Raw genomic sequence first — 25668 nt, forward strand, 5'->3', positions numbered from 1 at the left:
TTCAATTCTTCATCCGTGGGATCGTAGGCCGTGGTGAGGGTGGAGAAAGTCACCAGGAGGACGCACAAAGTCCACACACGCAGCATTTTCGCGAGGATTTCTTGCACGAAACTACCAACAATTTGTAATTTTTTTTTTGTTTTTGCCTTCGTGTGGGCAACTTTCACTCTCAATTGGACACCTGGTGGGGCACCTACGTCACTCACAGGCCACAGAATGAGTTTGTCTCAGCTCGTGGTCTATCTTGTCAAGTTCAATGAAAGACATCGCCGTGATTTCGTTAAGAAATTCCACAGATTTTGCAAATTTTTCCGCACAAAATTTTTAAAGACTTTGTTACGTTCTAACTTTTATTTTTTATATTATACTTATTACAATAAATTAGACTTTTATTTTAAATTGTTTTTTAAAAAGAAATTTGCGGTACATTCCTGCTTTTTTTGGACTTCCCTTTCCGCTATGGTACAAAACACTATTTTTTTTTATCAAAGGGAACTTTAAGTACATCATCCATCGTCGTCTTGAAAATAAACTTTAAAAGCTCATTCCTCTACAATTTTTTTCCTCATCATTACAAAATTAACTACGTAGTATAAATTAAATAATTTTTTGTTCAATTTATCAGAGCCAATGATTTTTTTTTCTTAATCTCAGCGAGAATTGTTCCCGCTTTTTTTTTATTTTACGTAAAAAGGGATAGAAATCTTGATTTTTTTTGTCACTCACCTTGGTCAGGAAGTACTTACGTAAGGGAGGTCACGTATAGGAGAGGCGGGGGTCACATAGAAAAATGAGATGGTGAATCCTTCAAGATGTCTCTAAAGGGGGGGGATAATCTTACACGGAATAGTAGTAGTTTTCGTGCTTTGTCTTTATCATGGGACGCGTAAAGGGGGAAAACCATGCCAATGAGAAGCGCCCAAAGACAATTTGGATATTTTTCCATCGAGATCTCTTCACCCAGCGTGCTTCCTCCTTCTTCAGTTGCTCAATACCCTGTCCAAAAAATTTTTAATTGTTAAAAAAAATATTAATTTAAGGGAGATGGAGGAGGAATTTTCTTTTTCTCACCGTTTCGTCATTCCAAATTGCATTTAATTGCGTTCCGAGCATGATCATCGTGAAGACGGCAAAAAGCAATGCTTCAAAGGTGAGAAAGAGGAGGAAGATCACAGTAGCCGGTGGGGAGTACGTGGAACAATTCCGCCATTCCGTCCGGATGCAATGGGCGAATTGATTGACAGTCAGGAAGATTGCGTGGGCAGAAATGATTGCAATGTAGAGCTGCAAATTAAAAATGCAAAAAAGAACGTTGAAAGAGGAAGAAAAGAAATAACTAATAATTTGTTTTAATTTTTTCTTTTTTTAATTTTATGTTTTAAAGTTATTCATAAATTTTCTTAAATATGTGGGGAGTCTAAAAGATTTATTGAAAGATTTTCTTTTACTACAATCGCGCATTTGCATATTATTCAAATAGATACACAGAGAGAAATAAGTGTTCAAGTTCTATTCACACACTCGAGCAACATTTATAAAAAATTTAAGAAAGTGTGAGTAGAGGAAAAAATGAAAATTAGGGAAAATTCCTGAAAAAATATTAAGAAAAACTTGAAACGATTAAAAGGAATTTTAGAAAAAATCGAAAAATTCAAATAAGCGTAAAGGGCGTAAAGATATGTCACAAAAACTTGAAAAATAAAAAAAAAAGAACTAAAAAATCGCATCAAATGCTTAAAATCTAGGAGAATCTTACTCAAGAAAGCCTCAAATTTACCTTTTCAGAATGAAAGAAATGAAACGACGAATAAGATTCATCATGTCTGCTTAGAGGAAGTATTTTTCTCTGTGTAAAACTTGCGTTATTTCATTCAAAAGCGATTTATTAATTTCTTTAGCCTTTCTGCTTTCTGTGTGTGATAATATTCAAAATATGAGATCATAATGATAGAAAACTGTCTCTTTTTTCTCCATTTCATTGGGAAATATAATTTTCTTTACCCAAATCAATTTAATTGGGGGAAAAAACTTCCAATTAGACATTCAATTTGAATTTATCGCGAACATATCTCTGCAGCAGAGCACGCCTTATCGCCGTTCAACACTATTTGGACTGTTATCATTATTGACTAAAAGCTTTTTTGATGAAAAATAAGCCTTGCTGCGGAATTGATAGCCAGGATTAATTAAAAAGAAAAAAAGAAAACTCACCGTGAAAAGCACGAAAAACTTCTGATTATTCTCTCCTGCAAAAAAGAAGAAGAAAAGTTAGAAAATGACATTGGGAAGCTTTAAAATGGTTCATTACCTATGCAGGAATTCACCCAGGGACAATGATGATCCATCTTCCGGACTGAAAGGGATGGGGAATTGAGAGATTGAGAAATTACGAATAGAGAAAGTCACGAGACTCACCACAAACGCGACAGACGGAACAATGATGGGCTCTGTCGGGTTTAATGCTGCAGCATTTGGCGCACTTGAAGAACACCTCACCCTCACGCAAACCCATTTGTTGAATTGCCTTATCAGAGGCATTCCCCTTTGGTACAGAACCCTGAGAAAAGAGAATTATCCGGGTCAATGAAAGAAAAAACTGGCAAAAAAGTCCAACTCACTGGATCTGTAAACATTGTTCTGAGATGCGAAGAGATGGCGAGGAATGCGAGAACATTGAAGATGACCATATTGATGTAGGAATAGATGGGATAGGGGCTGGGGATGAGAATGACGGTCATCACGACAAATTCAGCATAGAGAATGAGGAGCCACGTGAGGATGGCACAGATGATTCCGCAGACATCGCGGACAAACCACAGTCGTCCGTTGCAGCATCTATTGTGCTGCTGGTCAGGATCCCACGCCCCACGTCTCCGGAATGTTCCGTCGTAGTAATCCATTTCACCTCTGCCTGCACTAAACACGCAAAGATCTCACAAAATACATTATTGCACGTACAACCAACACCCCCGGATGTTCACTTTGTCCTTCCCGAATGTCCTGGTGCAGCAGGAAATTAAATTTCAGGAAGCAATCGAGAGATTTTTTGCAATTTTCCTGGACAAAAACACCAAGAAAGGCTTGTTGCACCCTGTATCCCCGCCACAGTTCATTTTTGAATTTCTGAGGGTTCCAGCTGGGAATTGGAACATCTCTCACTCTCTTCCCTGACGACCGTCATTGAGATTGGCAGCAAAATGGATTGTGGAGTTTTGAATTTTGAACTTTTTTAATTTTAAGTGAAATATTGTATATAATTTTCCTTTTGCTGCAAATTTGTAAATATGTAAGTTATTTTCCACATTTTCTTTATTTTCCCACGCGGGATCACCATATTAGGGTGATCTGGCGCCCAATTTTTATATTTTTCAATTATAAACCGCGTGGAAATATTTGTAAAATTATTCTTTGAATTATTGTAAATAAATTGTATATAAGTGGAAATTCAATTTTTTGTTAATTTTCCTAATTTTCTCGATTTTCCACAATCATGGGATTTTTAATCGTAACATTTGGCGCCCAACTAGAGGCTTTAACCACCATAATTTTCATGCTTTTTTCCGCCTTCGCTAGCAGGCAAATTTTTGAATTTTAATAATTTTTCATTTTGAATTAAATTTTTGTGCATTTTGCAGCACAAAATTATTTTCTTATCTAAAATTTCCGTTTTCAAACCGGTTTCGATTGCTCTCTCACAATCGAACATTATTCTCAATTAATTTCTTTTTGAGAGAGTAAAGCAAATGAGTAAGAGAGTGAGAGGATTTTTGTTACAGCTTGTCTCTTGATCTAGAGCGCTCTAGCAAGTATTATTTTTCCCTCTCTGCGTAATTTCTCTACGCAACTCTATACTCTACTCTATTTTGCTCTACATCGATATCCAATCTATGTTTCTCTCTTAATTGCTCTTTACTATTTTTATATCTTGGAGTCTTATAATTCTTCCTCTCTACATTTTTTATTTCATCCAATTCCCTAATTTTTTCTCTTTTCCTCATAAATATTTTTCCTTTCTCAACATTTTTACAATGGCAGAGTACAAAAAGTCAATTGGAGATAGATTTTCTGCCTTTAGAGCACTTATTAAGGAATCCAAACCGATTTTTCCTCATGCTATTGAGAGCCATAAATGATTGAGACTGTTAATTATGTAAATATTATGCAAAACATACACGATCCTACTTGGAAGGATTATGAAACACACAAAAGATTTTAGATCAAATTAATTTAAATTTAATTTCTCATTCGCTGGATATTTTTCTGATTTTTCAAGATCAATTTTATGAATGGTATGATCTAATTTGTAGATTTGGATGTTCTTTTCCCAAGTTTACGTTCTGTCGATTTGGATGTTCCTTTCCCAAATTCACAGTCCCTCGTTTGGCCGGCGAGAAATATTTTTGATCTGCATTTGTGATCTTGAGCAGTTTCTATGCGGGGAGAATTTCTTATTTTCTTGATTGGATTTAATATCTTAAATATTTATTATTATTTTTATTTTTCTTAAATTTATCTTGAGTGTCGGACATACGGATCTACATACGATAAAGTATATTTTATTTGACTACCGTATTTCTGTGGTATTGCTCGTTTTCAAATTTTTCCACTTAACGCATTTCACCGTGGTATCGATTATGGCCACTGGCTAAATTCCTAACCCTCCGCAGCCATAGCTGCATATGCTATTTCGCTGGGCGAGGCTATGCAGGCAAGATCGGCATAATTTTGTGTATATTGAATATTGGTCGCCGCACCACAGTACATGGCACAAAGACGGAGTAGCGTAGGAGCCAAACAGGGAATAATGGAAAACCATTTTCCCAGGGGAATGCGGTGAGGGGATAGTTTGGAAGCAGGATCATTGCTACGGGGATATTGTCAAGTAGAGTATCGCCTTCGGATGTATTTCTTTATCTTCGATCATTTAAGTGCAATTTAAGACATCTTTTTTCTACGATTTTTCTTATAAAAAAGAATTCGTAATATTTTTTATTTCTTCCATCTTCCTTAAGTGGGTGTTAATAGTTGAATATGGGGTAGAACTTTCAGAGTGGACGCACAATGAGTTTTCTCCCCCGTGTACTATTTCTCCTATAATTTTTATTTCTCCTTTCATAGTTTTAAGAATATGCAGATGAAATATTCTCCTTGATGGATTTGTTTATTTTCTTATATTCTAATGAAGTTCTAAATCTAAAACAATTTGATGATTTTATTTTTTATTTTTTTATGGATATTATGGTGTAATATCGGGCAGGATTTTCAGAGAGTGCAATTGAATATCCTTTCCCTTATCCTATATTTTCTATTCCTTTTTCCCCAAGTCAAGACTCTTTTTTCTTTTTCTCTTTTTTCTTTTTTTTAAGTATTAGATATTGTTGCACCCTGTATCCCCGCCACAGTTCATTTTTGAATTTCTGAGGGTTCCAGCTGGGAATTGGAACATCTCTCACTCTCTTCCCTGACGACCGTCATTGAGATTGGCAGCAAAATGGATTGTGGAGTTTTGAATTTTGAACTTTTTTAATTTTAAGTGAAATATTGTATATAATTTTCCTTTTGCTGCAAATTTGTAAATATGTAAGTTATTTTCCACATTTTCTTTATTTTCCCACGCGGGATCACCATATTAGGGTGATCTGGCGCCCAATTTTTATATTTTTCAATTATAAACCGCGTGGAAATATTTGTAAAATTATTCTTTGAATTATTGTAAATAAATTGTATATAAGTGGAAATTCAATTTTTTGTTAATTTTCCTAATTTTCTCGATTTTCCACAATCATGGGATTTTTAATCGTAACAGGCTTCTTGTCTTTGACAGGTATTTTCTACTTTTGAATTAATTACACGTAATTTTTGAAATTTTCTACACTTGACGAAAAAATCGTTTTTTATTTGAATTGTCGTTTGAATGTCATTTTTTTCATAACTGTTTTACAAGTCATCGAGTCGCATCCTTTGTAATCTTTTTCCTCATTTCCACAAAATTCAAGAAAATTCAAGAGGATGCCGAAGTGTACATTCTGCAAGAAGGAGGTGTCGCATGAGCTGCAACTTCCAGAGCCAAGAGTTACAGTGCTCCTCAAACATGTGATGAAGAATTACAAGGTTTGCTTATTTTTTTGTCTGCCATTGAAAAAACTTTTATGTAAAAAATAAATTCTCTTTTCAGGGCGGTGGTCTGTGCAGAGAATGCTATAATCGAGGTCAGAAGTTGGATGTTACGCGCCAGAAGTTGAAGAAAGGACATGCCCAGGAGAAATCTGCGAATGCCCCTCCCGAGGCGGCAAAAGATTCCCGGGAAGAGCTTGAGGACACGCTGATGGCTCAGAGAAGCTCTCCTGCAGTTGTCACACTGTCCCAGCCGTCCCAGCCAAGTCAGCCTTCCCAAGAGCAGATAATTCAATCTCAATTGGCCTCACATCCGGAAATGGGAGCTGTTCCGGATCTGCCATCAAGTGATTCCTTGGAAGCAGCCCCACCTGCCAGACTCCGTGATAGATCATCGGAGAGTGATTTCTCATCACAAGAACGTGCGGCACCAGCTGGGGAAGCGTCTCATCTGGAGGTTGTTGTGCAAATTGAGCAGCAACCTCATGGTTCGAAGAAGCCCTCGGAAACACCCCAGGAGAGTCTCATGGCAGCCCCGAGGCCCAAGAATCCTCGTCTAAGGGAGACGCTGAATGATACAGCTGCCAGGAATCTTGTTCAGAATATGCAAGGTAAATGAAAAATTATCCTTTTATGTTCTAATTTTAATTTAATTTTCTCATTTTCTTTTTTAGCTACAATGAATGAGGCAGGAATTAATCCGAACAAGCAACCCAGGAATAGTGGAGGATAAGAAGCCCATTCCGGAGAATTTTCTTGATGAAACCATCGCTCAATTTATCTTTACGTGTCCTGATCTTCCATTGAGAACAAAGACGAAATAATTTAATACTTTTCCATAAAAAAAGACTTGAATTGAACTGAATTCTTTATTAATTTGTGATTTAATGGATTTAATTAATTTCGTTTTTCAATTAAATTAATTTTGTACCTAAGTAGATGAATTAAATAGTAATAATAATAAAAGTTAATTTTTGTAAAGCTGTTTTAATTAATCTTAGATTTCCCATGACTGACGGAATTATTCCTCAGGTAGGCTTCAATAAAGTCCCGTCCCGGACATTGCTCAGCAAATCCACGAAAATTCCCTCCAAAATATTTCCTAACCTCACTTTTCCAACTTCACGATCTTTTCGCCGAAGAAAAATTCATTTATTTCAAGAAAAATATACAAAGGAAATTAATTAGGAATCACTGCGAATGCCAGGAAGACCCTTCATTGATTTCTTGGATGGTGTCCTGGCAGCTGCCTGAATTGCCATAAGAACGTTCTTGGGCTGTGTGAGGAACCACACCCAGAGCAAGCGGCGAGATTCCCACAATTTATTGCTAGCCTTGGGCTCCAGATATTCCTTTGTGAATCGATCCTTGATATCCTTCTGTGTGGCATCCAGTTGGGCAGCTAGATTGCGGAGGATGTACTGCTGAAGGGTGAGTTTCGGTGACATGAAAATTGGGGTATTTGCCGGTCCCAAGATGAGAGATTTAAGAGCTTTCTCCAAACTACGTAGTTCGGTGAATTTCTCCGTAATCTGAACATTCCTATTGGGATCCAGGAGGAATTTCCTTGGCTTTTGCGAGGAAATCTTGAATGTTGTCATTTTGAGATCTTCATTGATTCTCCACAAAAACTTCCCAATCTGCGATGGATTTCCCTTCTCAAGGACACAGAGGAAGTTTTTGATTCTCTTCCTGTCAATCTGGAGGAGAATCCAGAAAATTTCAGCAATATCAATGAATTTCTCGGCAAATCCATCAATTTCCTGGAGTTTTTCAAGGCGATTCTGAGCACGAGAAAGCTTCACTTCGTGAATTTTCATGTAAATCCCTTCCTTCTCCTTCATTAGCTCCTGCTTCTTCCCCAGCATACACTCAGTTGTGAGTTCATCCATCTGTGCCTCGTAGATGCTTGTCTTTCTCTCCATTTCCGCCATTTGCGTGCCAATTTCCGTGGATGATGAGGAGAAATCCGTGAAACCATCAAACATTTCAATGGCTTTCTGCATTCCAAAGAAATTTTCCTGCACCTGGAGAAGCTTCTCATACTGCACCAGGGAGCTCTCGGCGAAGTACTCAATTCTCCCACTGAGACGCTGCCCATCCAGGGCGGAACCTTCTGTATTGAAGGCTGCCATGCACGTTCCCAGACGCTTCCAAGCTATTTCCATGTTCATCTTCAAGTAATCAATCGGAATGTGCCCCACAGCGAGAACTTCCTCCGGGTTTTTGTACATTTCCATTAGCTTCTTCTCCGAATCATCTTTTTGGGCTGTGAGGGTATCCAGTTGGGCCTCCAATCCAGCTACTTTCTCACCCCAAATCTCTGCTTGAGCGTAGGTATCAGTTAATTCCTTTGAAATCTCCCGGATATCTTCATTCACCTGATTTATGATCTTCCTGCATAAAAAAATTCTCATTGAAAATTGATTCTTTGTGGCTTCTTCGGGAGCCAGGGGACATACCTTAGTTGGTCATTTTGCTCCCTATACTCTCCTTCTGCCTTCAAGAGGACATTTAGCTGAGCTTCAGCATCCTTCACATCGGATTCCTCAACTTCAAAGATTCCCGGAAAATCCTCCTCGATGGTATCAATTTCATCATGAAATTCATGATTTTTCACATTTTCCTCCATCGACGGACTCACGTAGTTATCAATGGTGATATTTTCTCTCAACCAGGTGAAGAGTTTCTTCCATTCTGGATCATATTCCAAATATTTCCCATCCAAAAGTTCCCTCTTTGACGCCTCAAATTCATTTTGGAACTTTTTTTCATGAGAATTACAAAGAATTTTTGTTAATTTTCACATTGAAAGCCTTCATGAACATCTCAAAAGGTTTTTCATGGAAAACTTGGAGGGAAATTCAGAGAAAATTACCTTTTTCATTGCGCGGGCAGTTTTCCGGTGTCTTTGAAAACAAAAAATGACATTTCGTCAAATTCTTTTCAGATGATTTTTGAAACTTAACGAACTTAACGAATGAAAAATGCAATGTATACAGAAAATTAATTTATTCAATTTATTTGCTAATTTTGGAGGATATTAGTTCTTCCGGTATGCTTATGTTGTGCTTCCGCAGGAGATCTCTTAGTTGGTCATTTTCCAGCTTAAGCTGAACATTCTCATCTTGCAGCTTCTGATTGTTTTCCTTGAGGAAGTCCTGATAGGATTTCAGTTTTGCTCTAAGAGATTTTTAAAGATTATTTTCTAATTTGTCCAGGAAGAGAGACTTCCATGGCATTCCTTACCTGTATCTCTTGACAGCAGCACAATTTCCCTTATCCTTAACCTCAACATTGGGACGTTTTGTGACTTTCTTCTCAGCAACAACTACTTCCGGAACCTTTTCACAGCCTTCCTTTTCCTTCATCACACGACGGGCATTGACCTGCTCCCTACAGAGGATCTTCAGTCTATTCTTGACAATACTAGACGTACTCTCGGGAGGCTTTTGCACCAGAACACTGGGACTCACACACTTCACAATAACAGTCGGTGGAATGATAATAGCTGGCTGAAGGATTTGCGGGGATGTGGGGAATTTAGGGAGGATCTTCGGTGCTTTGTGCACCTTTATTTCCGGTTTCCAATTCTGTGGCATCCAATTTCTCTTCTTCCGCACATTTTCTACCTTTTCCTCCTTCTCTGTGGCAGTTTCCGCCTTTTCCGGACCACTCCCGTGGTTTTCCACGGGAAAATAGTTCGATGGGAAAATCTGGGGAGTGTGCAGAGTGTCTTCGCAGACAATTTTAGCCGTTGAATCAAAAACAGCTGCCTCGGGCAGTGTGAGAGTCTCACTGGGAGTCTTTGCATCCTCAACAGCTCTCCGGAAAGTTTCCTCAAAGGGATTCACATGCTTCAAATCCTCAAACAGCCCAACTTCTTCGCAATTTCGAATCAATCTCGTAGGTGTGGGGGTTTGATCTGAAATTCAGAGAGATCTAATGGTCAGGAGGGATCCTGGACAATGCTAAAGATCCCTTTGACGTACCAACTGCAACAGCATTTTTATCATCAGAATCACTCCCGAGGCAGAGGCGCATTGTGTGCTTCCTGCTGCGTATCTCTTCATTGATCACTGTCAAATTTATCGCTTCATCCTCCATTCCTGGGCATTTTTCCTGGAACACTTCCACATCAAAATAAAATCACAACACTCCGAAAACTCGACGAAATTCCGATAAACATAATTTGACAGCTGTCATGGGGCGCATGTAAAAAAAAACCAAAACAAAAACACGTGCAAAATGGAGCTGAAAAGTTTGGAAAATTCACTGAAAAACATCGATAAAATCACAAAAAGCAAGCAAAGTTTTATCAAGTAAGTAACCAAGAAGCAAACTTAAGAAGATGGGACAGAAATTCTTTTGACTTTCAGGGCAAAGCAGCAGGATTATGACAAACTCGTGGAAGCTGCAAAGGATCTCACGGATTTTGCGATTGGGCAGGAAAAGAGTGGATTAATCTCTCTTGTGGTTGATAATCTCGATCAGGAGCAGATTTTCCAGCAAATTGAGATAAATAATGAAGCTGTTCTTCCGGAATTTGTCGAAGTATGCGGGAGACTTCTTCGGAAATCCTTGGCATATAATGAGGAGGAAGAGGAAGAGTTAGAAAATGGTCAGGATGAAGAGGAAGATATAGAGGGAAAAGAAGAACAAGATGGAGAGGAGGCTGAAGATGAAGAAAGTGAATTAGATGAGGAAGAAGCTGAAGGCGAAGGAAGTGAGCAGGATGAGGAAAAAGCATTCCTGGAGAATTCAAAAAGTTTTCTCAATGATGAAGAAGATTCAGGAAGTGAAGATGATGACGCGGAAGAGGGTGAAGAAAGTCAGGAGAAAACAGACCGAGAAAATGGCCCAAAATCAACCTTTGAGGAAGTTTCGGATAAACTCAAGGAGAAGATCTCAGAGATGGAGGAAGAAGCTCTCCAGGGGAGATCGTGGCAAATGAAGGGTGAGATCACAGGGGCAAAGCGTGAAAAGAATGCCCTTCTTGAGGAAGTTCTGGAATTCGATCTGGGTGCCCGTCCACAGCCACAGATCACGGAGAAAACATCCAAAAGTCTCGAAGGTATCATCCTGCAGAGAATTCAGTCCAAATGTTATGACAACGTTGTCCGGAAGGTACGTGTGGACACTGAACAGAGATTCTCCAAGGAATTGGTGCTTGATCACACGAAAAGTTCCGTTCCGCTTAGTGAGTTGTATGAGAAATCCTACATGAAGCAAATTTCCGGAGACAAGAATGCCGAAGAGGAGGATAAGCAAGCGCCACAGAAGAAGGAAATCACAAAGATGCTGAATACGCTCTTTGGGAAGCTCGATGCCCTCTCAAACTTCTACCACACCCTCAATCGTGACGGAAAGGAGCTCAAGATCATCTCTAGTGATCCCGTAACAGCTGAAGATTGTCTCGTACCCGAATCTGCCAATGATGCTCAGCTCATGGCGCCTCCGGAAGACACCGTAGAGGGGAAAAAGAAGAAAAAACGGAAGATTTTCAACAAGCCCGACGCACCGGTTGGGAAGTTCAAACGCCTAAAAGAGGAGAAAGTGAAGAAGCGCAAAATCACAGACCTCATCCCACTGGAGGATGCCCTCAAGACCACCAAGAAGAAGAAAGTAAAATAATTTTAAAATGTCTTTTTTTTTAATAAATACAAAAAAAAAATACAAAAATCTTTTGATTCTACGATGAAAATGTGATCTTGGGGATCATGTTAGAAGATCTCCTTGCGGAAGGAGAAGCCGTATTGATCGCATTTGTAGCGCAGCGTCTTACCCAGCTGTGGGGGGCCGCAGTAGAAGACGGTGACCTTTCCGCGCTGTTGATCTTGAATCTGCTTGAAGACCTTATCCCAATTTGGGCGACCGGCATTTGTTCTTGTCTTCAGGCCCGTGATCAAATCTCGTTTTTCCTGGAATTAAAAAAATTGAATAAATTCCTCACGAAGTTTCTTTAAAAAAAAAATTCAGGGCTTTGTTGAGGAATCACCTTCTGGTGCAGAAGGTCAAGGGCAAGCTGAAGACCAACGGCCTTCATATCCGACTTCTGGAGGGCACTCGTGATGTACATGTGCATATCCAGGAATCTCTCCATGGCACCACCAAGTTCAGCTTGTTCAATCTCAAGCTGCGACAGGAGATTCACGAACCACTCAAAGGATCTCTGGTCGCGATTTATCCAGAAGAAGTCCACTTTGCGCAGATTCATCACACTCTGTGGGATCTCACTGGACCACTGGAAGTTGCAGCGTGGGCAGGAATGCCGTGCCTTCCAGTAGCGATGCATAATTGATTGGAGAATTGATGCAAATGGAGTCACGCCGATTCCTTCATAAAAAATCATAAAGATTAATTTTTCCTATGCTTCAAGATTAGAATTTTCTTCATTTACCTGTTGCAATGAGGATCGCGTGCTGAGCACGGAAAATGTGACTCGATGGTGCACCGTATGGGCCATCGATGAAGATCTACAAAAATTTGAGAATTTATCCGTTAAAATGAAAGAAAATTCTCTTGAAAAACTCACTTCCAGAGGCTTTCCAACTGGATAATTCATGGCACGTTGTCCTCTTTCTCCAGTTTCCTCATTATTGCCAAGACGCCTCAAGATCTTTCCCTCCTCAGCTTCCTTTTGCGTATACATCCCCGGAGAAACGACTAAAGGAACATTTTTTTTTAAATTCATTTTAGAAAATTCCCAAGAAGATTTTAAAGGAAAATCTTACTCATGGATCCGATAGAATTTGTGGATTGTCGTTGTTCGCAGCTCTCCAAACTAGGGGTCTTGAAGGCAATAATTGTGGGTTTGTTGCGCATATAGCGGAAGCTCTGGGCCAGAGATTTATTTTGTGGGCTGAGATAGGCTAAGCCCAAAGACTGAAGACGAGCTTTGCGTATTTGTCCCTCATCGAAGGATCTCTCAGATTCCGATCGCATGTATTCCCTCAAACTGAAAGTTTTTTAAAAAAAAGATTTTCAATAAAAAAGAATATTTTTGAAGTCTTTCAAAATGGGGTAATTAAGATCAGTGGTGGTGGTGAATGAGATCAACTACTGTTTGGGGATTTTAAAATATAAAATGTTAGCCAGAAACGTCACACATTAGTAAAGAAAACGTCAAACGTTAGAATAAATATTTAACGCTAGAATAAGAATGTCAAACGTTAGAAAAGAGTTGATAGTTAGAATACTTAGAATATAGGAACTTCAAACGCTAGAAAAAGGGATTGTCAAAGATTAGTTGAGAAACTTCCTACATTGGAAGAATCGCTAAACATAAGATTTAACATCTTACGTTAGAATAAAAATGTCAAACGTTAGAAGAGATAAATTAAATGCTAGAAAATGACACAGATTTCAAAAAAGATTATCAAACAGTTAATTAATTTCCTACGTTAAAAAAAATCATCAAATATTAAAGGAAAACGTCAAACGTTAGGAAAAAAATGTCAAACGTCAGAATTTTGCACTTCAAAAAAAATTGAGTATTTGAATGCTACGGCCGTTAAAAATTTCATGATCTCAATTTTCATTCGGTCCTAAATCCTTTTTTGCATTCTAAAAAAATCCCCTAGAATAAATTTCTTGCTATGACCTTGCCTTATATATCCTTAAGATTAAGAATAAAATTCTTGGAAAACTTACACCATCAGTCTTTCGCGCTTCTTCACTCGATTGTTCACATCTGGCATCGAGAGGGATTTCTCAAGGGGAGCCTTGTTGTTAAAAAGAAGCATCCTCAAGTTCTTTTCTGGTGTTAATTTCCTCGGAACTGGTTGACGATTTGGCTCAGCTTCTGGCTTCATTGTGAAACCCTCATTCCAGTATTCTCCTCCTGTTGGTGATGCCCTCTGCTTGTCTGCATTTGAGAAGGTTCTCTGGATGGAACTGCAAAGAAATCAATTTATTCCTTTTCATCTTCGTTGCCCTAATTGAATCTTTTTATGATCAACTTACGCCTGAAGCTTCCTTATGGCGGTTTTCTCGGAAATCTGTCGCTCCAGTTTCACGGGTTTTGTGTTGTCCATGGCTAATTTAGATGTTCCAGGAAGGTTCCTGGTGACTTTTTCTTCGCTATTCTCACCAGGACTTTCCATGGATTCATTGACTTTCTCAATAACCGTCTCGAAATTGTTGGTTTTGATCCCCTTCGGAGTGGGACGTAAGATGTCTTGGGCTGAAGCTGGAGGAATTTCTCCGCTATGCAGGCGATTATGTTCTCGTTCAAAGTAGTTGTAGAGTCTGTTGGTCCATTCCCCAACAGCTCTTATATGCAGCCACATGTAGTCTTCTTGCTCAGGAGCACTACTCAGTGTGAATGGATGCCACTCGTATTTGGCTATTGCTGGGATATTTACGAAGACATAATCTCCGGGACGGAAGTAGAAGTGTGGGGGACGTTTTATGACCAAATGAGTCACCTTTGAGGGAAGAAGGAGGCCCGAGGAGATGTAGGTTTTCCCACGCTGTGAGCGCATCCAGATCAATCTGCAAAATTTTTTTTTCAATTCAAAGATCTTCAATTTAAAGAGTATAGGACGAACCTGAGAGCCCTCTCAAATGTATAGATTAGACCAGGTAGAATGAACCATTTCCAGAAGTTAGGTCCATGAATGAGGACCAAAAACCAAAAGGGCACGTAGAGAAGATGCGTCCAGTAGAAGATCTCAAAACTACCGCCACGTCTTACAAAAGGCTGAGAACAAATAAATATAACGGAAAGAATAAAGAGCAAAGCTATTCCTGTGGGATTTGCATAGCCTGGGATTAGACCAAAGAGCCCTGGTTTTGCTGTGAAAATCCACGTGGCTGCTGAGTAGTTTCCATGATTAACAACGGGGTCATTTGCGACTATCAGAGTAAAATTGAACAGGTGCATGATCGTATGGAGGAGACTGAAACTCGCAATTAGGACTCCAGTCAGTTTATGGAGGTAAATGTGATGATCAAGAGGAATTAGGGCCCCAAGACCTCTTGTCCTCAGGAAGGTGATCGTATGACGGAGCATCAGAACAAGGACCCAGGCACAATTGAAGTTGAGACATTGTCCTGTAAAATTTAACGAAGTTCTCTTAATTTTATTTTCTGCTAAATTAATTTAAAAAAATTCTTTCACCTTCAAAAATAATTTTAAATAGCATTCCAATAAATCAATGAAAGCACATTGATGACGCTTTATAATTTTGGTGTGAAAATTAACGAGCTTTTAACAAAATTAAGACGCTTCATTTCAATCGAAAAATGAATATTCTCCTCAAATATTTGAATTTAATTTGAATAAAAAATATTGTTTCGCTCTTTTTTGCCTCTTTTGCCAAATATTTCTTTTATTTGAGTGTCTCCCGCACAACAATAAATTATCTCCACTAATTTCTTACTCAAATTTGCAATTCATGAAGCTCTTCAATTCCTCTAAATGACGACAAAAAAATCATAAATGAAGAAGATTAATTGGAATTTATTTTCATCTCACTTCAATTCAACCACATAAATCCATTTGACCTTGATATTTACAAGAATTTAGCAGAAAAAACTTATAAAAGACCTAATCGAAACTTTTAGCAAAAATTCATTTTGATTTTTAATTCACCAGGCGCCTCCATTGCTTATGATATAGATCATTTAATCATCTCACAAAAGAAACTAATCTTCAAACTCCAATAAAGAGACACTTAAATGGAAATCTTAGCAAAACACTTATTTGAATCAATTTAATTGTTTTTAAAGGTCATTCACTTTGTACTTGATTTTTTTTTGCTCAAAAAATCTCTCCACCACACGCCTCCACAGTACGATCTTTTGTGGTCTTTAAATTAATAAATTTAGAAAAAAGAAAACCTTGTAGAGAACTTAAAACTTTCAAGAAGGATTTTGGGGATTATTTTCGTTGAATTTCTGCATTTTAAAATCTTGGAAAATTCCTCGGGATTGCTCCGTAGTAAATGAGATCCTTCCTTGTCTTCCCACTCCCAAGAAGGGCAATTAAATTCTCTCCATGCCGTCCAAATTGCCTCTGAAACATTGGCCTAAATCGCTTTCCAGCATCGGGATCGAAGGTAATGCTGAAAGTTTGCGATTGATGGGGATGCCCAAACAAGAGGAGCGTGAAGTAAACCAAGACCGATTGGACCTTCTGAATGGGTCCCAAATGTGGATGCCTGAAGTACTTGAAGGTGTGGAAGTTGACGTTGGACAGGTCAACGGTCGCAATGATCTGGGTCACAGACGCCAGCACGATAAGCCACTAATGATTGAGAAATCACTGCAAATTAGCGTTTAAATCGAGGAAAAAAAACATTCCCATGGAGTACTCACGAGAAACTTCCAAGACATTGCTTTTTGCCGCCGACTCACCGATCTTGGACTGACCAGATCGGAAGTGGACAGACGACGACTCAATTGAAATAGATATTTGAAAGGGGGTGCCGAGTGGTGGAGTACATAGTTTGAAGATTTTTTGATTTTTGCGATTTTCAAAATTACTAAAAGAAAATTTCTCCGCTAGAGGGCCAGGGTGTATTGTGGAGACATCTTGCGTTGAATTTTAATTTGCGAAAATTGGCGTAGAGATTTTGTTTTAATTTTATTCAATTCTATCTACAAAATTTAAAAAAATTCTTTTGATTCTAATTTATCGATCTCAACAAAGCTGCAAAAATTTAAATTATTTGATCATAGATTCAGATTTTAATCAAATCTCAAAACTATAAAAATTCGCTTTCAGCGCATTGACTGGGGGATCTATTAATTATTCCTATCGCGTGGTTTCATTAAAAACTCTCCCACGGCGAAAGCAATCGCACTTAAGTATTCTATACAGGCATTCTTGCAGATCGATTTCACTTACCACAGGCTCTAGCCAGAATGACGAATCCATTGCTCTCTCTGTACTGTATGGCGCGAGAGATAAAGAGCCCAACATTAATGGCAATAAAGAGGCAGAGGAAGCTCAGGTAGACGTAGTTATTCTTGAGATATGGCGTTGTGAGCTGATGTGGCAGGGGTTTCTTCACTTTGCGCGTTGTCTCCTGCGGTAGTGGCACGAGCCACCTGTCGATGCTGATGCTGAGATTCTCCAGAAGGCCACCATGCTTCTCAAGTTGATTCTTCAGTGCTTCATACGTGATGGCACCACGGTTGTAGGGATCAGCATCCTCAAACATAGCCATTGTGAGATCCTCAATTTGCTCCTGGGAGAATCTCATCCCATTCTCCTCCATGCACGCACGCATAACATGCTGCAACTCACGATGCTGAATCAATCCATCCCCATCGAGATCGTATACCTTGAAGAGGAATTTTATCTTATCCTCCGGCGATTGCCCGGCAAATTGATGCATAGCATCGATGAATTCCTGCAGAGAAATAGATCCTGAATTATCCTTATCGAAGATCTGGAAGACACGCTCCGTGAAGAAGGGATTCTTCGATGTGACAATTTTCTTAAAGTCCTCCCGACGAATTTCCTTCTCATTCCCCACTGTCTTGCGGAAGAGGTGCTCAAGGCGATCGAGGGAACTCTTATCAAAGCCCGTCTTGGGTCGAGCATTTGTTAGATTCGAAATAAAATCCATAATTTGGTGCGTGGACACCTGATGCAGGGAATCTGTGTCTATGAGACGATAGAGCTTATCGAGGATCCCCTTGGCGTGCCAGATTTCGCAGAATTTATCAAAGGTGATCCTCCCCTCGCCACATAGAACGTACGCCACAGACTCCAGCTGTTCAGCAAAATCAATTTGCTTCTCTTCCGTAAGGCGTCCCTTGAGGTGCTCAATCCATTTCTCCTGGCACAGGGCATCTTCATTCTCCAAATCAAACAGCCTGAAGAAATTCCTCAAGAATTTCTATAAAAAAAAATCAAACAAAAAGAAAGAAAAAATAATCCCTCGCTCTTGGCTGTTGTGCAAATTAATTAATGATCGCTCGATCGCAATCTCAGACGCATTACAATCCATTTGAGAGCTTTATGAGTCTCAACAGTGATTGACTGACCATAAAAGTCACAACGCGAACTCATTTTGCTTGTCTCCATTGAGATTTTGGGCGATAACGTGCAGCAGGATGGGCAATTTGGGGAGAAAAATTATCTTGTAACGAGCTCATTTTAGCAATCCAATGGGACATTAATGTGCGATCACCAGCGATCTTCTGGTATTGATCTCTCGTGATCTTGGCTACATGTCTGCACCAGAGTATGGTGATGTAAAACAATAAAAACTGGGTGAAATGCACTCAATTATATTGTGCTGAACAAGATTGTTAATTTTATTATATCTCAGCACAAAAATAATAAACCAAGGTTTATTAAACTTTTTTCTGCACGCAGATTTTAATCAATGAATTCAATATTTTGCAATGTTTTAGCTCTCAAATGATTTGTTTTCCTCCTGGAAGTATGCGGGGAATTTTATCGGATCTTTTGTTATACCTATATGTTGTTTCCTGCATTTTCTTTTAATATGCTTAATCACGAACTAACAGTATTGTTCGTCAATCTCGCTTAGAATTTGATAGCGAAGGAAAGCAGTATTGTAATTAATGATTTTATGATTTTTTTTTTAGATTTAAAACGTTATAAAAGCCTCTTAAAACTTAAGGCTTAAATCTTGACTTTATGCATTTTTTATGCAGAATTTTTTGAAGTAGTTCGGACTTAAAGTTTGTTAGAAAAACATTCTTTTAAAATATTAAAAGGGCTTAAATCACTCATTAATAGAAAATAGGAGTATAAAATAATTTTAAAAAAATCCGTTCTTTGAAGATATTAGTATAAAGGAATTTAAAAAAAAATTATATCAAATAGACAAAAATTTTAATTTCAATTTAAGCATTGCCGTAAATAAAAAAAAAACAACCAATAAACTTTTAATATTTTAATAATTTTAATGATCCTTTATTGGACCAGTCCTTACGTTGAATAAAAATTGTAGTTTATTGAGTTAAAATTAATCAGAAAATTAATTATGCTATAAGTTATGTAGTAAAATTTTCCCTTCTTGACTGAAATTAGGGCGCAATGCAAAGTCTCTTTGCTTTGGAATCTAAAACGAAATCTCTTTGCGCGTATGTAGTAGCTTGATCGGAAGGAAAAATCACAAATCCGAAGATGATTACAATGCTCTAAAGTGTTGTAAAACACACTGAAAATGATAAATTGGAATGAGGCAGATAAAATTGCATGGTTTCATGTGATGGAAAACATTATACTTTGCACGTGATTTATGAGTCTCTCCTCAGCTTTGGATTTTTTTTATCTCTTCATAGGTGGAAACACGGATCTCGCGATAATGCAAATGATCAATCTGTTGGTTTTATAATGTGTGAGCACACGCCGAAGAATTTCGTGCCCCACGGTGTGACAATGAAAGTGAAATTGCAAGGTGTGCTCTTGAATGGGGGCACCAGACGCAATGAAGCCAATACACGGTGTGTAGTCAGGTACAATAGAGCAAAACGTGATCGATTAATCGATAATCTGCAGAATTCACGCGCGCACGACAGGTGAGAAAAAAAAGAACAAGGAGAAATGTGATAAAAAAGGTGTGTACGCGTGAATGACAAGAAGTATGAGAGTGTGTAATTAATTGTGTAATTAATTTTTCATGCAGTGCAATGCTAGCTTTTTTTTCTCTCATCCATGTCACAAGAAATATGAACAATGTGCGAAAATCAAATATTGAGAGACGCGGAGAGAGAAAAAAGCATCATGTTCAGGTGATAAAATCCACAATTGCACCCATAAATGATGGAATGTTGTGAATGTGTGAATGCAATAATTCATAATTTGCACATTTAAGGGAGATGGAAAGAACTTGGAGTGAACGTGCCATGTGAAAAAGTTGTTCTAATGCTTCTTGCAAAATATCTTGGCACGCAAAAAATCGATGACATGTTTGCGAGAATAATTGGCGACAAAAAATACCTCATGATTCATTCAATAATGTTTTAATCATTAACTGAGGCATTTTTGACATTTTCAACCATCCAATTAATCTTTCGTCACAGAGATACGTGATTTAGCGATCGCACAGAATTCAACCGCGCGGGAGATCAAGGATGATCTCCACGCAGAAAAGCTTCAATGCATCATTTTATGTATTTTTGCAGTATAAATATGATGCATCTCCCCAATGGTGATCGCTGCGGTATCAATGTATCTTGAATATGTACGACAAATTGTAGGTATTTCTTTTTAATTTGTATTTTAGGTCATTGAGGTGGAAATAGCCTAATAAAATGTCTTTTGATTGATTTAGAAATATTTTATTTGTAATGCTTTAATTGAATTTATTTTTATTGATTTTTATGTTAATTAATTATGATATTTAATTATGTATACCTACTCTTATTTAGTAATAAAATATTTACATGCTGGAAGCTTGACTGAAAGTTTAAATAAAGCTAATTGAATTTATCAAATCCCAAAGTATTTAATCACAGGTAGGTAATCAAATTATAAATTAATTAAACTTCTCAAATGAAAAATTGAGATCATAAATTTCTATCAAGATAAGGGAATGGGAGTAGTTTTAATTAAAGTTTGAAATATTTTGGAGAATAATTTGGAGGCTTTTAAATGAGAATAGAATCTAATCGAAAATCCATAACAAGACAGAATCATGATGGAAAAATAATTAGAAGAAAAACTTTTGCCTCAAAGGATTCTCCCATAAAAAAAAATCTTTTTTTTTAGTATTTCAATCTTGATGACCTAAAATTCATAAGAATCCCCCACTTATGGCTCAGAAGGTCTTATGCGACATTAAATCTGTAATACAGAGTACGGAGATCGCGTAATTCCCCGCATATAGCACACATTTCAATCAAAAGGGATCGACACTTGGACGGTGACCGAAAGCTCACTGTTGATCTTGCCAATGTACCAATTAACTGCACAAGTGTAATTACACATTGGATATGGAGTCAGTGTCATAAAACTTATGGGGTTTGGATCATTAAAAAGGTTACTCAAAGTCACGAAAGATCGCTCTAATTTGTGCGTAAAGTTTTGAGACAAAAGGCGTGCGCGCGCTTTTGCTTCTGATCTCAATTTGGTAAAAAAAAAAGTGAAAGTTTCTGTCCACGAGAAGATCTTGAAATCCTCACATAACCCAGTATCCCCCATCTGCCGAGAATTTTACTCATTGTTCCATTTTATCAATATTGAGGGTCATACATTGAGATACAAAGTTGATACAAAATATTGTTCTTTCTCGAAATTTTCTGCCTGATTTGCATAACAATGCATTGATTGTTCAATTAATTTATAATGTTTTCTTGTATTACTTTTAACAACACGAAATGTAAGAAATCTTTATCAAATTCTAATCTAAATTAACTAACAACAGTGACACAATTCACATAATGATCTTATTGAATGCAGCAAGACGTGTTAAAATTATTATATATTTTCTGAATCATATAAATGATTAGCAATTAAGATCGTTAAACCTTCACATTTAGCGTTTAGGGATTGCCATCGAGCGTCTTTGAAATTAGTACAAATTGTGTAACAAATTGTGCTTCACGTGAGGATGCTCAATGTGGGTTTCAATCGACTGTTTTATGTTAATTATTAGATCGACATTGCTCGGAATTTTAATTGAAATTATTTACATAAATCCTTTTGATTTTTCTATGTTAATTAATTCTGCAATTCTTGCATTTGGTAAAGAATCATAACATTGGGGTCGATTCTGTCAAAAAATCTTTTATTTTTCTTTTATAGAACAATAGAAAAAGAATTTAAAAACAGCAAAATGTCAAAATTTTATATCAACTCGACCTTAAAACTTTCAAATGATTTGTAAGAAAATTAAATATTTTTTGACCGAATCAACCCTCGTTTTTTGTACGATCATGAAAGATCCTTCTAAAAGGATTCTAAAATTCGATAATCTCTGTAGCACTTGACACAAAAACTTGGCAAATTTTTACTCTATAAAAAATGAATCAATAAATCTCCAGAAATCACCGAAACATGTAATAAATTATATTTCCTCTGATAATTATGTGACAACATAATGAGCAATGAAGCAATTTTAATAAAATTACTGTTATATCTGAAAATAAAAGCTCTTTAATTGCGTTAATTTGTGACAAATTGTCACCAAAAAAAGCCACACGAGCATTCTCACTCAGAGTAACAGCAGTGATGGTGTTAATTCTTAGTGAAATATGCGGTCTGTGCGAAATGCAGACATATAAATTAACATTCTCATTTAACGTAATTTTGCTGTCGGTAATTAACATTATTGAGATTTTATATAAAAGAGAAAAGGAAGGGTACATGGCTTAGTTTTATTTTTTTTCTGCTACTGAATTGAAAAAAAAAGCTCAAGTTAATGTTGTTGAGCTTTTCTTCTCAGTCAGGCTGATTTGCTAAATATTCTTTCTGAGAACTTGAAGGATTTTAGGCTTCTAAAATATTTTATTAAAATGAAAGCTCAAGATTTTTCTATACCTATATAAAAAGAATGATAGGTAATAAAAGAAAAGGTCATAAGTTTTTTTTTAAATTTTACACCACAATCATTCATCTATTAAACGTCTTATTAAAGTAATTTAAGTTAATTTCATGCTCAATTGACAATCAATTGCAAAACATTGAGAAGATGCTTTTTGAACTTTTGAATTGAGGCGCATACACAAAAAAGCTCCTCGCTTTCGTGTAACTGTCTTGTGGTGCACAAAAAAAGGCACACCGTGGGAAATTGGACTTCAAGTAGTCCGACCTTTCACAATTCAACCGTCAAATCCGCGAATGGTGGTTGTCGAAGGAGTTTCGCTAATTTGCTAAATGTCCTCTCCTCTCTTGTATATATTTTCACCATTTCGCCACATTTGCACACACCACAACACATCAAACATTATAATCACCCGCCAATTATCGGTACAATGATCTCTTTTGTGGACTTTTTTCTCTTATTCTATTTCATCTCACTTATTGCTTATTAATATTATTATAGGAGGCATAAAACTATCGCTTGCACCGATGGCCAGCAACTGGGTCAAGGAGAATATTCAAATAAAAACACATTAAGAGCCGAGAGTAGAATGTTCAGCCAGCAAATTACATTGCGATTAAATGTAATGCTACTCTTACACTTATTGTACACGCTGTCCAGGGGAGGCTTCTAACGCAGGACAGACTCTCCATATATATGTACTGTACATTTAGCTTTTATGATACAGTCGTGCTCTCGTGGTAGGACCGTCGTCAAAATGACTTCTCCGCGGTAAAACGGCTTCAGAATGAAGTATTTTGCCTTCGCAGTGGGACAATTAGTACTATTGGAAAGGTAGGATACTAATTGTCCCACTGCGAAGGCAAAATTCCTCATTCTGAAGCCGTTTTACCGCGGAGAAGTCATTTTGACGACGGTCCTACCACGAGAGCACGACTGTACATTCACGCGCGCGCGAGAGAGCTTTTTTTGCTGGACGTTTTTTTTTTTTGAACGCAATGTAGGTATATGGTTTGTTAAAAAGCTCAACACGATTCGGTGCTAATTGATCGCTGCTGGGTGCGCGCCAGGTGCTGAGGGAGCTAATGTGCTACATATGTATGTAATATAGTGTGTAAGGTGCAAAAATTGTATTACCTGATTTTTGAAGCACTTCTGGAAGCTCTCAAAGGTGAGCTTGTCCTCACCCAGGAGAACACTGCACTCACTTATGAGGATCCATCGGAGTTTGTCCCGTTTGACCTCTAGCTCCATCACACTGCACTCCTGTGGTGTGGTGTCTTTTTTCACCTCATCATGCGGGGGTGGTGCGAAGAATTTCTTATACGTATCGCTGAAGGGCTTAACAGTGGCACTACTACGTGAATCCACGGCATCCGTGGGCTTAGCATCCTCCTTGAATGCCTCAACGACAGCAGGATCGGGTGGGGTATGCAATGCACTCACATAGGCTAGATTCTGCCTCATGGCAAAATCCATTGGATTGGCACTCATGGCACTTTCGGCGCACTGCTCCTCACGTTCCTCACTACACTGATCCGAGAAGGAGACCTTCTTCACTTGACTCTGATTCTCCATATGCCCACCGCGAAGACAAACCTGGGACTGTGGATGAAGTCACGAGTTCGTAAGACGCGCGCGTATACTTTTTTTTCTACCTAACACGGCTGAGATCTCAATGTAGACTGAGTGGTTGGGTGGCAAGGTGAGAGAATCAAACGTTCACTTTTCTTGATCTCTGGGCACCTTTCGAAGCTACTCCAGCCACTCAGGTGTTCAGAGCGCGCGGTGATCCTAAAGTGAAAGACACACCAAATTCAACACATCGACACTCCACCAGCCTCTCTTTGATACACTTGCAAATAGGCTCAGGTGAGTGGGTCACAGCACGATGGGTGCTCGCGATCTCGAGAGGGAGTTGCAATACTTTGGCGATGCAGTCATTGAAAATTGCAAAAATTCTCACACAATTCTGTGAAGCTTTTTTTTTTTTTTTACTTTACTGCTGTTGCTCATTCCCCAACACCTTACCTTAACCCTCAAAACAACTCGTAAATGGCCACACACATACACCTGCTTCCCAATAAATATGAATATTTATTGATTTTATATCGGGAAATCATGTTTGCAAATTGATCTCCTCACCTCAGGTATGAAATCATATATAGTTGGTTATTATGTACAATTGTGTGTACCACCTCTAAAGCTCCACGAAATGCAACCACGAATTTACCGTAAGGCGCTTCAATTGTGCGACTATCTCTGGGTTGGAATATTGCATGTAATTTGCAGGTATTAAAGTGAATTAACCATGATCGAAATATTGGAGCTTTTTGAATTCCGGTTTTTTTCTCTTATTCATTTTCTTTTCTTTCTGTGAAGCGTCTTCGTGGCTGCTAAGACGATTGTCTGGGCAATATTTACGAATTTATTTCTTCTGTCTCTGCCCCGCCTTTATTTGCATGGCAGATAAATACCAAGAATCGTAAGGTCACATTTTTGTCGATCTTCTCCTCAGCATCACCATGCGCGGAGTTTTGCTCTTTCGTCGCCTTATCGCGCATCGATGTCTTTTTATTTTTTTTCTCTCTTTACTTGTCTTCACAGACAGGAACTATAAATTGTGCGGCTTAATATGCATAAATGCGGGTAAAAGTGAAATTATTTTTTTCTCCCTCGCAACCTTTTGGGTGATTGACTGCGATCTTGATAGTGTGCAGCTAAATGTTTTGGATTAGCACTTAAAGTCGCGCGAAATCTCCGTGTGTATATACAAATCAGCAATGACATTTTTATGTTGCCCCGCAGAGCATATTCATGAATACACTAAATATTTGGAAATTTTTAAGAAAATATTTATCAACAAGTGAATGAATGAATTTGCCAAAAGATAACTTGTTTTTTTTTCCTTCAAGGCAAGGCCCTTCACAACATCTTAATTTTAATGTGATTCATTGGATTCATTTCTAGTTTTATTTAAAAAAAAACCTGCCTTATTTTAGGAAATATAAGTCTGAAAGTAAAAAGTTGTTAAGATTTCTTTTTTTTTTTTTAATCATTTTGTAATTTTTTTTAA

The 25668-nt window shown here is 37.9% G+C and overlaps 9 protein-coding genes across 12 annotated transcripts in view; 5 read left to right on the plus strand and 4 right to left on the minus strand.

Annotated features, from left to right (window-relative positions):
* Window positions 1-25668, plus strand: part of LOC129794093 (GPI mannosyltransferase 3) — a 1193052-nt gene that overhangs the window by 594038 nt on the left and 573346 nt on the right. The gene's annotated exons all lie outside the window — the stretch shown is intronic.
* LOC129794120 (cytoplasmic tRNA 2-thiolation protein 1) overlaps window positions 1-25668 on the plus strand; it is a 1132104-nt gene that overhangs the window by 533090 nt on the left and 573346 nt on the right. The window lies entirely within an intron of this gene.
* Window positions 1-25668, plus strand: part of LOC129794129 (plasma membrane ascorbate-dependent reductase CYBRD1) — a 1128201-nt gene that overhangs the window by 529187 nt on the left and 573346 nt on the right. The window lies entirely within an intron of this gene.
* On the minus strand, window positions 333-3077 carry LOC129794131 (palmitoyltransferase ZDHHC3). Its single transcript, XM_055834766.1, has 6 exons — window positions 2619-3077; window positions 2416-2557; window positions 2309-2353; window positions 2212-2246; window positions 1072-1284; window positions 333-996 (listed from the first exon to the last, which is right to left on the minus strand). The coding sequence occupies exons 1-6, from the start codon at window positions 2898-2900 to the stop codon at window positions 838-840; spliced, it is 876 nt and encodes a 291-aa protein (XP_055690741.1). The 5' UTR covers window positions 2901-3077; the 3' UTR covers window positions 333-837.
* LOC129794152 (uncharacterized) lies at window positions 5941-7095 on the plus strand. Its single transcript, XM_055834791.1, has 3 exons — window positions 5941-6111; window positions 6176-6725; window positions 6789-7095. The coding sequence occupies exons 1-3, from the start codon at window positions 6010-6012 to the stop codon at window positions 6845-6847; spliced, it is 711 nt and encodes a 236-aa protein (XP_055690766.1). The 5' UTR covers window positions 5941-6009; the 3' UTR covers window positions 6848-7095.
* On the minus strand, window positions 7245-9059 carry LOC129794099 (uncharacterized). The gene is made up of 3 exons (XM_055834713.1): window positions 8993-9059; window positions 8577-8878; window positions 7245-8511 (listed from the first exon to the last, which is right to left on the minus strand). Exons 1-3 carry the CDS (start codon window positions 8999-9001, stop codon window positions 7299-7301), a joined length of 1524 nt encoding a protein of 507 aa, XP_055690688.1. The 5' UTR covers window positions 9002-9059; the 3' UTR covers window positions 7245-7298.
* Window positions 9112-10310, minus strand: LOC129794127 (uncharacterized). Its single transcript, XM_055834761.1, has 3 exons — window positions 10107-10310; window positions 9364-10039; window positions 9112-9297 (listed from the first exon to the last, which is right to left on the minus strand). The coding sequence occupies exons 1-3, from the start codon at window positions 10219-10221 to the stop codon at window positions 9135-9137; spliced, it is 954 nt and encodes a 317-aa protein (XP_055690736.1). The 5' UTR covers window positions 10222-10310; the 3' UTR covers window positions 9112-9134.
* On the plus strand, window positions 10363-11748 carry LOC129794293 (U3 small nucleolar ribonucleoprotein protein MPP10). The gene is made up of 2 exons (XM_055835082.1): window positions 10363-10436; window positions 10494-11748. Exons 1-2 carry the CDS (start codon window positions 10363-10365, stop codon window positions 11746-11748), a joined length of 1329 nt encoding a protein of 442 aa, XP_055691057.1.
* Window positions 11749-24282, minus strand: LOC129794062 (NADPH oxidase 5). Its single transcript, XM_055834650.1, has 10 exons — window positions 23730-24282; window positions 16970-17969; window positions 14667-15171; window positions 14080-14610; window positions 13768-14010; window positions 12849-13072; window positions 12650-12780; window positions 12515-12590; window positions 12113-12450; window positions 11749-12035 (listed from the first exon to the last, which is right to left on the minus strand). The coding sequence occupies exons 1-10, from the start codon at window positions 24168-24170 to the stop codon at window positions 11838-11840; spliced, it is 3687 nt and encodes a 1228-aa protein (XP_055690625.1). The 5' UTR covers window positions 24171-24282; the 3' UTR covers window positions 11749-11837.

The sequence above is a fragment of the Lutzomyia longipalpis genome, chromosome 3 (genome assembly GCF_024334085.1).
Source record: "Lutzomyia longipalpis isolate SR_M1_2022 chromosome 3, ASM2433408v1".
NCBI lineage: Eukaryota > Metazoa > Arthropoda > Insecta > Diptera > Psychodidae > Lutzomyia > Lutzomyia longipalpis.

Coding starts and splice junctions, on each gene's coding strand:
- LOC129794131 (XM_055834766.1), bottom strand. CDS start 2,900: ATGGATTACTACGACGGAACATTCCGGAGACGTGGGGCGTGGGATCCT. Junction 2,354..2,415: donor TTCCGTCTGTCGCGTTTGTG/GTGAGTCTCGTG, acceptor CATCCCTTTCAG/TCCGGAAGATGGATCATCAT. Junction 997..1,071: donor CAATTTGGAATGACGAAACG/GTGAGAAAAAGA, acceptor TTTTTTGGACAG/GGTATTGAGCAACTGAAGAA.
- LOC129794152 (XM_055834791.1), top strand. CDS start 6,010: ATGCCGAAGTGTACATTCTGCAAGAAGGAGGTGTCGCATGAGCTGCAA. Junction 6,112..6,175: donor ATGTGATGAAGAATTACAAG/GTTTGCTTATTT, acceptor TTCTCTTTTCAG/GGCGGTGGTCTGTGCAGAGA. Junction 6,726..6,788: donor TCTTGTTCAGAATATGCAAG/GTAAATGAAAAA, acceptor TTTCTTTTTTAG/CTACAATGAATGAGGCAGGA.
- LOC129794099 (XM_055834713.1), bottom strand. Junction 8,512..8,576: donor GAGCAAAATGACCAACTAAG/GTATGTCCCCTG, acceptor TTTTTTATGCAG/GAAGATCATAAATCAGGTGA.
- LOC129794127 (XM_055834761.1), bottom strand. CDS start 10,221: ATGGAGGATGAAGCGATAAATTTGACAGTGATCAATGAAGAGATACGC. Junction 10,040..10,106: donor TAAAAATGCTGTTGCAGTTG/GTACGTCAAAGG, acceptor TCTGAATTTCAG/ATCAAACCCCCACACCTACG. Junction 9,298..9,363: donor GCTGCTGTCAAGAGATACAG/GTAAGGAATGCC, acceptor AAAATCTCTTAG/AGCAAAACTGAAATCCTATC.
- LOC129794293 (XM_055835082.1), top strand. CDS start 10,363: ATGGAGCTGAAAAGTTTGGAAAATTCACTGAAAAACATCGATAAAATC. Junction 10,437..10,493: donor AGCAAGCAAAGTTTTATCAA/GTAAGTAACCAA, acceptor TTTGACTTTCAG/GGCAAAGCAGCAGGATTATG.
- LOC129794062 (XM_055834650.1), bottom strand. CDS start 24,170: ATGGAGAATCAGAGTCAAGTGAAGAAGGTCTCCTTCTCGGATCAGTGT. Junction 17,970..23,729: donor AGAAGTGCTTCAAAAATCAG/GTAATACAATTT, acceptor TTTTTTTTATAG/AAATTCTTGAGGAATTTCTT. Junction 12,781..12,848: donor AAATTCTATCGGATCCATGA/GTAAGATTTTCC, acceptor ATGTTCCTTTAG/TCGTTTCTCCGGGGATGTAT.